At 38.3% G+C, this 12,285-nt stretch overlaps 1 protein-coding gene across 2 annotated transcripts in view; it reads left to right on the top strand.

Annotated features, from left to right (window-relative positions):
• The window catches only part of MACROD2 (mono-ADP ribosylhydrolase 2), a 2,135,263-nt gene that overhangs the window by 1,476,848 nt on the left and 646,130 nt on the right, over positions 1–12,285 (top strand). For both annotated transcript variants that reach the window (XM_027840306.1, XM_027840305.1), the window contains exon 8: positions 4,964–5,037. In XM_027840306.1, the coding sequence (XP_027696107.1) occupies positions 4,964–5,037 (74 nt within the window). The remainder of the gene's footprint in view (positions 1–4,963; positions 5,038–12,285) is intronic.

Here is a 12,285-nt window from a genome sequence, read left to right as displayed (position 1 = left end):
TACTCAGACACAATTCATAGATATCAGTGGTTATCATCTGTTCTAGCTATGTTTAGGCACTATTAGATTGTATAAAAGCATAAGAGCTATAAAATACAGATAGCACACTGTTGAGACCCAACTTTGAGGGCAAGCAAAGGTGCAAAAGACATAGGATAGGAAGGGACATGCCAATGGGATATAATGGCTTTGTGTTTCTTAAATCATGAGTTTTGGTGAAATACTATGTTTAGGGTAAGTTGAGACTAATTATCATTATGAATTTTTATTAATATATTTCTTCTTTAAAGAGAGACAGAATGAAATAAATGCTAGTATCTTTCCTCTGAGATTATTTCTAATTTGTCAAATAAGATAGATAGATATAGATATACATCTATCTATATATATTCTTGTTTATACATAATTATTTGCATCTTCTCTCACATTAGATTGTGAGTTCCTTGAGGTAAGGTTATGTTTTTGATCTTTCTTTGATTACCAGGTCTTAGCACAATGCCTAGTCTATAGTAGGCATGTAAACAATGTTTGTTGACTAGAAACAAATATGGTCCTGATTCCCAAACTAGGAAGATATGAAATGGAGATAGAAATTATTAAGCAATATTATTATTGCATATTGATATAAAATATTAAGTGCAAGATTAGTAAAGAGGTTATAATACATTTTTTAAATCACTATAACTGTCCTGGATTTGTAGCAGTGATTCAGGATTGATCCAGTTGTCAGATGGAAAGATAGAGAATGGACTTGAGATTTAACTGGTATTGCAACATCTTAGTGAGAATCTTCTTCAAACAATGCAGGTCATTACCTTCCCTGCAATTTATAGTCTTAGAGAATTGCCTAAAGCTCTGAGAAGTTAAGTGACTTCCGTAGTCTATACACTTAATGTTTTGTCAGAAGCTGGTCTGAAACCTAGGTCCTTCTGGATCTAAGGTCAGGTCTCTATCTGAAATGACATATTGTCTCTCAACATTGAGAAAATTATAAACACAATAAATCATAATAAAGAAAATAATTAATATCACATTGTTATATCAATAGAAACAAAAAAAGTCATTTGACCAAATATAGACTTCATTTATATTAAAACACTAAAAAGCATAGGGATAAAAAAAATTGACTTAATATGATCAAAAGTATCTACCTAAAACTAAGAGCTACCATTGTTTGTAGTGTAAAACATTTTACAATGATACCAGGGTAAAGCAAATACGTCCTTATTTGATACAGTGTTAGAAGCAATGGTTATATAAATAAAAAAAAACAATCAAAAAATGGGGAAAAGTACAAGCAAAGAGAAGACAAAAAAAATCTCATTTGATCTATCAATTTCCAATAGCTGTTTTCACATATCCATCCTTTTTTTTGTGACTAAATTCCTTGAGAAGGCCATTTGTAATCAACACCTCTACTGCCTTTGTTCTTAATCTCTTACTAACTCATTACAATCTGGCTCTGACCTCATCCAACTGAACTGGTTCTTTCCAAGCTACCAATTATCTCTTAAGTACCAAATTTAATGACCTTTTCTCAGTCTTTATCATTCTTGACATCTCTAGCCTGTGACACTGTTGATACCATTTCCTCTTTGATACTCTTTCCTCTCTAGGTTTCCTTTGACACTTCTCTGTCATGGTTCTTCTCCTGCCAGTGTGACTGTTCTCAGTTTCCTTTGCTGGATATTTCTCCAGGTTATACTAACAGTTGGTGCCCTTCAGTGCTCTGTCCTGGGCCTTTTTCTCTTTCCCTTACTCTTTCATTTAGTGATGTAATTAGCTCCCATGGATTTCATTGTCCACGTTAATGATTATCAGATAAATTATCCATTCTTTACTTCTCTCCAGACACATCTCCAGCTACCTACTAGGCATCTTGAACTCAACATGTCCAAAATAGAATTCATTATCACCATCTCCTCCCTCCCCACAAAAAAAGATTTCACTCTTCCCAACTTCCCTATTATTATTAAATACATGATCATCGTCCCAGTCTCCCAGGCTCACAACCTAGGAGTCGTCCTCAACTCCTTACTCTCTCTCACCCTCCATGTCCAATCTGTTGTCAATGTCTTTTGCTTTTACATTTATGACATCTCTTACATATACTCCCTTCACTCTTCTGATATTTCCACCATCCTGCTATAGGCCCTCATCACCTTTTACTTGGACAGTTGCAGTATATTGCAGGTTAGTCTACCTGCCACAAGTCTCTCCCTATTCCAGGCCATCCTGCACATAGATATCAAATCAATCTTCCTAAAATTTAACTCTAATCATGTCACTCCGCTTTCCAATAAACTCCGATGTTTTTCTCTCATCTCCAGGAGCAACTATAAAATACTGTTTGGCTTTCAAAGTCCTTTATAACTTGATATTTTCCTACATTTCTAGTTTTCATATATCTTACCCCCATATACTCTATAATCCAGAAATACTGGCCTAGTTGCTGTTCCTTAAACAACCCACTCTGTCTCTTTACTCTTTTAATTTTAACTGGATGTTCCTCATGCTTAGAATGTTCTTCCCCTTTTTCTTGGCTTCCTGGCTTCCTTCAAGTCTCATCTAAGATCTAACCTTCTACAAGAAGCTTTTCTCAATCCTCCTTAATGCTAATGCCTTTCCTCTGTTGATTATCTCCAATTTATACTTTATAAATAATGGCTGGACATAATTGTTTTCATGTTGTCTCATATTTTATTATTATAAAGACCCCCGCACATGTTTGTCTCAAAAATAGTCATTTGGGAATTGTAGAAATAAAATTAGATTTTTTTCTCCACTGTAGTCAAACTTAGTTATCAGTGTCAGTGAATAAAAATACCACAAAAACAAAGCAATTGACAATTATAAATGTTTTCTAGACTTTAATGTTCTCATCTCTATCAGAGACTAGAGCAGATTAATTTTAAATTCTTTTAAAAGATTTAAAAGATTATTTTGAAGCACTTCCCATGGCCAGAGGAAGAGTGATTTCCAAACTTTGATCCAGGCCTACCAATCCTTTGTCTTGATTCTAGAGACAGAGCTGGAATGAGAATGCAAGAACATTATTCTTATACTTTCTTTTCACTCAAGGGAAATTCCTCTTGCTAGTTTCCTGTTCCTACTCTTTATGCTTTAGGACATGACTCAGTGGCAGGACATATGTGGAAGTAGAATTATTTCTGAAAATCTGTAAAGTTGTCATTTTACTCACAAATAATTAATAATTGACTCTACCTGAGGCGATTATAATCTTCACTTGGTTATTACTGCAGATGATCATTATCAAACTTGTTATACCCTGAATCCCCACGTGTGTTCTTCGGTTTAGGGACACTGGCCTCCTTGATTTTCTCAAACAGAAAGCTCTATCTCCCAACTCCAGACATTTTTACTGGCTGTTCCCCTTCACTAGAGCTCTTTCCTTTCTTATCCCCATGTCCTAGCTTCTCTGGCTTCTTTCAAGTCATAGTTAAAATCCTATCTTCTCCAAGAAGTCTTTCCTGATCACTGTTAATGCTAGTGCTTTCCCTCTGTTATTTTCAAATTGTACTGTATACAGCTCGTACTCATAACATTATTTGCATGGTGTCTCCTCTATTGGACTGTGAGCTCCTTGAGAAGAACAAGGATCATCTTGGCCTTTCTTTGTATCCCTAGTGCTCTGCACAGTGCCTAGCACAGGGGAGACACTGAAGTGTTTATTGACTAATTGATTATAGATTTATGACAATATTCATAGAACATTTGTAGAATATGGGAGAAGAAAACCAGAGATGGTATTTGAACCTGAGTCCTCTGGCTTCAGAGTTGGCATTTTTTTCCACACTCTCCCATTTTGTATCATTCCTTTTCTTTTGTTCCAATTTAGGTTAGCCTCCTTCACTCTTTCCCTAAAGATAAGTTAAGTGTGGCACCGTGGCATGAAGAGATGAGGGAGAACAAGGAAAAAGAACTTTGGAATTTACGCACACACACACACACACACACACACACACACACACACACACACACAGAGTGTGCTCTCCGTCATTCTTATTTCAACTCCCCACCCAAGGTAACAAAACAGAACAACTTCATGATTTTGTGCCTGCAAAAGCAGAAACTTTACAACTTTCTTCCAGCTGTGGAAGCTGCACTGAAAATGAGTAGTTATAATGGTACAAGGCTTGTAATTCATATTTTAGTGTGCTTTTGGTACGTTTGAGGAAACTGGAATTGGTAGAACAATTATCACAGTATAGAAGGCTTGTTGTTGATCTTTTAAGCTGTCAAACTTTTCTCTTCCCATTATAGGGTACTAAATTTCTTCAGAGAGGAAGACTAAATATGGCTACAATGGGTGTTTTAGCATTCTCTGTCCTAGGTCCAGATGTAAAACATTTTCATCATAAAAACCTCTGATCAAGCAGAAGGACTAATGACTGTTTCTGTTTCTAAAATCAACCTTAGCGCTTCAAGAGCTTGTCAGGAAACCATGGCTATGTGCCTAGGCACACATCGTCACCCACGTACAGTCTTGATCTGCCATTGTCTCTGACTACACACATCATTTCCATCCTTCCAAATGAAGCCCAAGCCTTCCACTTGCTTAATGTCTTCCCAGATGACTCTTGCCTGAAGTGATCAATCTCTCCACTGAATTCCTGTAGCACTAATTGTCAGTAGAATGGATTGAGTAATTAATCACACCACTTCTGTGATAACTCACATTTTTTGTGCTATTTAAATTTTTTATTTTTTTATTTAATTTTTTTTAATGTTCACGATGATTTGTTCTGTCTCCACAGCTAGATTACAAACTCTCTGAGGGTAGCAACTATTTCTTTTATGTCTTTGTATCCCCCCATAATGCCCTTCACATACTATGCCCTCAGTAAATTTGTTCTGACTTTATTAGGGATATATTCATATGAGCAAAACATTTCTATCCTGGGATAATTCTATTTTGTTTTGGTCTTTGCTCTTCATGCAGGATTTCCAAATGAGCCAGCTGCAATCATAGCCCTAACCACCATCAAGGAATGGCTGAACAGAAATCATCATGAGGTAGGAACAAAACATATCTGCTTGTGAGCACAACTTGTGATACTTGATGTACAAATATGAAATGAAATTAATTCTGTAAATATATTGCGGATTCTCAGGGCCGAGACAGGGCTATGAGCCATAGCCTTCCAGCCCCACTGTCTAAGTAGCGTATTACATCAGGAATCATGGCAGCTTGCCATAAGATTGAGTTGACTGTACCAATTGATATTAATTGTGAAGAAGCAGGGAATGACCAGATTAGCTACTCCATGATCTGATTCTTTGTGATAGAGGTTGCATAGAGGAAGCATGAGGTGGATTTTGTTCTGAATAAGAAACAGGTATGGACTCATTTTTGTTGTCATAATTTGGTCAGAAAGAAAGTTCACAATAGCCTTGCAACCATCATCTTTACAGGCAGCGTTCATTAATTTTCAGGTATCCTACACTCCTTAGTAGTTTTTTTTTTTTTTTTTTTAGTTATAACTAGCTATTTCCTTAATGTTAGATGCTAGTGGGAGATTTCAAAAGTCCTGGATTTCTTCCAGCTAAGCTGTCACGGTGGTGACTTTTTTTTTTTTTAATGAAACAAAATGCTTCCAACAGAGTACTCTTCATGCCTCCTATTCTTTTCATTTAAAACAATCTTACGGGATGTATTCAGCAGTTGGACTGGAGAAATGCTGAAGGGAAGGAAGTGACAAAATAACTGGAGGCAACTCCGAGCCTTAAATTTCAGACATTTGGCAATTTACATATTATGATTGCAAGCAGATTTCAAAGGATGTGCAATTTAGTGCCTTTTTCTTCGAGGATTTTTTTTTTCTTCCTAGACCTCTGTACAAGCTGATTAGGGTTATACTGTTATCATAATGAAAGGATTGTACTCCTCGTTATTTGGGACTGTGGATAGTTTTCTTAATTCATAGAGGAAGGATGCATTTTATGGAAATGCCTGGTTGGCTAGGTAGGCCTCCAGAACTCTCTTGAGATGGAACGTTCCTGGCTGCTTTCCTTTGTTTAAAGGGGCCGTGATGCTGTGATCTGTTAATTGCTGCAATGTCGGTATCTCTAAACCAGGTAAGAGCATCAGAAATTTCAGACAGAAAGAAAGACCATCTGGCTGTAATTTTCTTGATGCTTTCCCCCTTTTTAGGGGCAAATCTGAAGATTCAAATTTGGATTCTAATTGCTATTTTAGTAGCTTTTTTTCTTAAGTAAATAAATAAATAAATAAGTAAATGCACAGAGTCTAGCTGTTATACATGCCCTAGTTAGCTCACTTGTTAAATTATAGTGCTGAGAAGACCAAGGTCATGAGTTCAATCCCCTTGGGGGCCACTTAGCTACATTTTGTTCCTATGGACATGGATGGAACTCCTAACCTAGACCGGCCACTTAGAAAATCTGCTTAGAAAATCGCATGAGGGGAAAGTTAAGACATCAGCTCAAATCCATCATTCATCCTGTTGCTACAGGAGGGGGAAAAAGTCTAAGTAACCAACTGGTGGTAACTGCTAGGCTTGGAGTCAGGAAGAACTGCGTTCAAATCTTGCCACTGATGCTTACTAGCTATGTGACCTTAGACAAATCACTCAACTTTTATGTGCTTCAGGTAATTCCTTAGATTTATCTACCAAATCATGGAAAGATTGGGGATCTACTTTGGTGGAGGGAATTCCTATGCTGTTAATTCTCTTCCCTGAGAAAATCACAGATTCTTTGATATTCCTTTGCCAATATTTACAACCTAAATTAGTAATTCCCCAGGTAGATTTTTTTTTGCTTTTATGTGACATTTAGGAAGTCAGTATTAATAGAAATTCCCAGGATATTCCCTTTGCAATTTCCTTTCTGTCCTCATTGTCTTTGTTATTTGCCTTCTAAAGGAGACATTACTCAAATAAACACTGCTTTTATGGACTCCTTAGTGTTTTCCCAATGAGTTAATCATAAATGGTATGTTTATAGATCAAGGCCACAAAATAGGTTTTTTGAAGAAATGTCTTCATTTGTCTTATAATTCTGTGCCCCAACTCTGCCACCACACACACATAAAAAATAAATCAAAGTGAAATGCTTTAAGAAGAAGCCTGTTTCATGTAGACAACTTCTGCCATTGTATTAGTGTAAGGAAAGAAAGCCTATGTGAAAATTCTCATCGTTTTCACTTTTGTATCCTACTGAAGTTGTCAAACACATACATAATAGTTCTAAGAAATCATTTTTGTGGTTAAAGGGATGAATAAATATAGCATAATTTCTTCCTTCACTGGTCACTCTTCCCATAGTCAGAGCAGAAATTTGGTATTCATGTCTTGGTCTCATTTAACTTAGACTGTTGAGATTTTTGCCATATGGCTGTTCTCGCTTGACACGTCACCAAATAAAATACCTTTTGAGTTCTAGATCTCTGTGGAAAGATATTTAACTTTATTTTTCTGCTTAATTAATGAAGTTTTCACTTGACCAGGCTAATTAGGCAACTTGGACAAGTGAAAAGAGCATTGGATTCATAGGAAGCCGATACTCTTCAGTGCTTATTAGTTATTATGAACTTGGACAAGTCTCTTAACCTCTTTGATTTCTTCCTCTCTAAAATAGGATTAATATTGGCATTACTTGTCTACCTCACTAAGCTGTTGTAAGGAAATACTAAAATGTATAAGCATATATTTCTATGTTCATATAAAGTATTACTAATTTTATGCAAAATGGACAGCTGTAATTAGGACCAGGTGACTGAGCTTTGATCCAGGACACTGAAATTTAATAAGTGCTGGTTGGATCACAAGAGTCTGGATTTAGAGTTGGAAGGGATCTTAGAGGGTGAGTACAACCTCTTCATTTTATAGATGGAGAAACTGAGGCAGAGAGGTCAAGTATTTAAACAGCAAGGGAAAAAAGTGAGCTTTGCACCTAATTGGCAAGAATAATTAATTAAAATCATAGGCTACCAGATGGGTCTCTTTTGCATCTCAGTTTGGTTATGTGCCAAGTGTATCCTTCCTCAGCCCAGCCCTGCTTTGCTTCCAGATTCCCCAGAAGCAGCTTAAAGATATCCTTGGTTTGTTCCCTGCTTCCCCCCTACCCACATCCCCCCTTAGCAGGTGTTGCTGTGTTCCATGGGCAGTATTTCAGGTTCTCTTTCCCTATCATGACTTAATTTGTCTTTAACAAGTTGGCATGAGGGTTGGCTGATTTATTTAGTTGTCACAGAGCAGGGCTTCTTAGATTCTTCAAGACAATATAAGGTCTCTGCCAATAGCTAGGCACTAATGTTGTCCTGTAGGGCATCTGTAGAGGCCAAACACAGCTTGAATCTGTGCCTCTGGCTTTTTAGCAAATGTCATGAATGACCAGGATAGAGAGCATGAAGTAGGCCCTACTCAGTCCTTGTGTCACAATCAGTGTTGCTCCACTTGGGCTAAAACTTGACACCTCATAGAGTAGAAACAAAGCCTTCAACATTTACAGGTTGTGCCTCCAGCAATGAAGTTTCATACCAAACTGAAAACATTTTGGAAAAAATATAGAGAAGCACCTATGGATTATATTCAGCTACATGTAGACACTGAATATTCCACTAGACAGCAACAGGGCATTAGAACCCTCCAAACAATGATAAAAGCAGAGTCAGGGCTACAATCAACACCTACCATGTACAGAATTGCTTCTAGTAGTTTCATTTTTCACAAGGAATAACCTTGTTTTAGAGGCAAGTAAATAAGTAAAGAAAGGTGCTGATGGGGAAGTGAGGAGTGGGTAGCAAATCTACCCATCTGCAATGGTTAGTGTAGCCAGTTTAAATCATCATCAAGCTATTTCATGCATTCTTCATTTTCTATGGCATCTAAAAATATCTTTCCTTGTAGAATTAGATGCCTCCCCATTCTTCTCTTATGAGATACCCCTTTAAACCTGGAAGTCTGCCTACCCAACATTTTTCTAGTACATTCAGGATTGGACTACCCCAGAGAACAATTTGGCATTTGCCTATTGGCCTCTGGGGTTAATTTCATAGAATGTGTTTTTCCTCGAAGAGTGAGTGGAAGGAGACATCTGGACCTCCACTTTCTGCCAGGGCCTGATATCATGCTATCTTTCCCAGCCTGCTTTGGGGAGAGGCTGTCAGGCCCCCTTTTGCTCATTCACCATTTTAAAACACTCTGTAGGAGTTGTGATTTCCATATAATGCAAGATATAAAACTAGAGCTTATATCTCATTTGGTCAGATGATAGAATTTGATAAAACCTGATATTAGAGTAGCAATTTAGTGAATTTTTGTTAAACTTCTTAAAGTTAAACATGAAAGTCGTCTAGGTATAGAGGAAAGACTACATTCAAGAGTCCTGAGTTATAAGTCTAGCTGTGACACTTGATTGCTGTGTGGCCCTGGAAAAAACACTCAAACTTTGCTGTGCCTTAATTTCTTTGTCTGTAAGATGAGGATAATAATGCTGTTACCCACATCACAATGTTGTTTTATGGAAAGCATGTTGGGAACCTTGTTATTTGTTGTTTTTGAGGATTTTCATACCTGTTGTTGTTCAGTCATTTCTGACTCTTCATCACCCCATTTTGGGGTTTTCTTGGCAAAGATACCAAAGCGGTTTACCATTTCCTTCTTCAGTTCATTTTACAGATGAGGAAACTGAGTCAAACAGGGTTGAGTGACTTGTCCACGCCCGCACAACTAGTAAGTGTCTGAGATTGGATTTGTATTCAGGAAGATCAGTCTTCTTGACTCCAGGCCCAGCACTCTATCCGCTGCGCCACCTAGCCACCTCTTTGTATATTTGTATATGTATTTAATTCTGCCCTTCTAATTAGCCCTAAGTCTACAATATGGAGTCTATTTTCTTGGGGCCCGCCCCACTGCCCAAATTCTGGAGACAGTGCCACCCCCTTTGTAAATCTGCAGAATGATTTACAAGGGCACTTTCCCCCTCCTGCAGTGAAGAGACTAGTGTTCAATAATTCAGATTTGCCAAACACTTTGAAGGTTGCTAATTAAAGCGGCTGGACAGTGAAGCTATACAAATTGGAGGCCCAGACACACACCTGGGGCGGGGACCCAGCTGCATCTGGCTGGGTGTTGGCAGTGGTATTTCCCAGCACCATTGCCCATTCAAGCTCTCTCTAGGGCATTCCAAATCCCATCCTCAGACAGACTCTATTGTGCCCCAGGGGGCAGCCTTTCAATGGGGCAGCCTTTCATTCATCTTTGAAGGCAATGAGTAAGCACAAAACTATACAGACTTGATGAATGCGTCAAGTCTCGTGCGGTCACTCGGGCACAGTCCCGGCGCCTTAAAAACAAAGCCGAAATATTTAAGAAGAAAAGAAAAGTTTTCTAAGACAGAGTTAGTTATTTGTTCTCTAGCAGCGGGTCTGATCATCCTTTTAAAACAAATTGACAAATTGCTAATAATGTATTAGCAAGAAAAGGCCGGCATAAATACTGTAATGGGATCCTAGAATCAGAGGTGGGAAGGATCTTCGAGACTAGCTAATCAAACCCCATATTCTACAGATGAGGAAGCTCAAGCTAGCCGAGGTCAAATGACCTGCACAAAGTCATATGGGTAAGAAGAAATAGAAAATAGCACTATCATTAATGCCATATTGAGTTCTCATCCTTTGGAGGAGGAAACATAACGTTTTGCATACTGCAGCCTCCATATTAACTAGCTGAAGTGCTGGGAAATGACTTATATACCTCTGGCACTCACTGCTTTGCTACAGATGAGAAAACCTACCTCAAACTAGGGCAGCTAGATGGAATAGCAGATAAAGGGCTGGGGAAGATGCATCAGATCTTCCCTCAGACACTTACTGTAGGCTGTGTGACCCTGGGCAAGTTGCTTAACCCTGTTTGCCTCAGTTTCCTCATCTGTAAAGTGAGCTGGAGAAGGTAAATGGCTTCAGTGTCTTTGTCAGGAAAACCTCGAAATGGGGTGATGAAGAGTCGGAAACAACTGAAACGACCATACAAAAACACTCAAACTAATGTGGAGTTGTTTTCTTGTGTCTTAGCATGTTGTCATTATCATTACATTAAGGTCTGGTGATTTGCAGCCAGAATACGAACCTAGTTTCAGAATTAGTCAGGAGGAGTGATATTGGAAACAAACATCCATCTGAGCAAACTGTTAGTAGTTAAGGAAAACTGAGTTAATTTGCTGCAACCCACCCAAGTAGCCAACTACTCCCTCTTTACTTCTCCACACCCACCACCACTGTGCCCCCCCCCAATCATAATGTATTCTGAGAGAATTGAATAGCATTCTCTAGTAGAGAAAAAAAAGAATCAGGTCCCATCCTATAGGAAATTATCCTCCAGGCATTCAGGGTAGAAATGCCCATTGAGTCTCGGGAGCGGCTCTGAATGCCTCTTTTGGTGCTAATTTGACAAGGTCAGAGACATCTCCACTTGTTTTCTCATCACGGATCACAAAGGAAGCCTTGGGCTTTGACTTTCTGTGCCAGAGCAGGTTTTTCCCCCCTCCCCCTGCCTGGCAGAGAGCTTTGAACATATGCAGTGTTAAAAAATTGTTTGTCACTTTTATTTCAGAATCACATTATGTATTACTAAAAAACCAGTGTGTGGCCAGCCGTGTGCCCCTGCAGGAAGAGCCTCAGTTTCTCTGGGATTCTGTAAAACAGGGCTTGAATTACAGCTGATATTATACAGGGAATATTTTGTCCTCCACGTGGTGGTTTACACTGTAAAATTGTGCAGGAAAACACAGAAGGAAGGACAGTCATCCTCTGTGATTCACACACATGCCAGAATTCCGAAGAAGCTGATGCAGCTCTGGGGGGTACCCTGTGCTCTCGTGTTACCCCACACTTTTTTAACAGCAAATGTTTCTGTATACCTATGTCCTCAGCATTTTTACTTGTCCAGGGTATAGATTCAAATGTGTATTTGAAAATAAAAATGAACAAAACATCCTCTGCCCTTAAAATATTCATGTCCTGAATTGGAATGTGGATATGTTCATAATAATCCTATTATACTGTTACACAAATGTATCCTTTGACTAGCCAAAGCATAATATTCAGGTGGAACAATTGAAGATCATCAAATGTGACATAATTACAGAAAATGATTTCCAGGTTTGAGACATATACCATGGTTTTTTTTTTGTCCTCTTCAAGAAATATGACTTGCAAATGTGCGCTCTCTCTGTCTGTGTCTCTGTCTCTCTCTCTGTCTCTCTGTCTCTTTGTGTCTCTCTGTCTCTTTGTCTGTCTCT

This window comes from Vombatus ursinus, unplaced genomic scaffold (genome assembly GCF_900497805.2).
Source record: "Vombatus ursinus unplaced genomic scaffold, bare-nosed wombat genome assembly UNPS02014841.1, whole genome shotgun sequence".
NCBI lineage: Eukaryota > Metazoa > Chordata > Mammalia > Diprotodontia > Vombatidae > Vombatus > Vombatus ursinus.
Note: the sequence above shows the minus strand (reverse complement) of the source record. Positions and strands in the feature narration are given on the sequence as shown.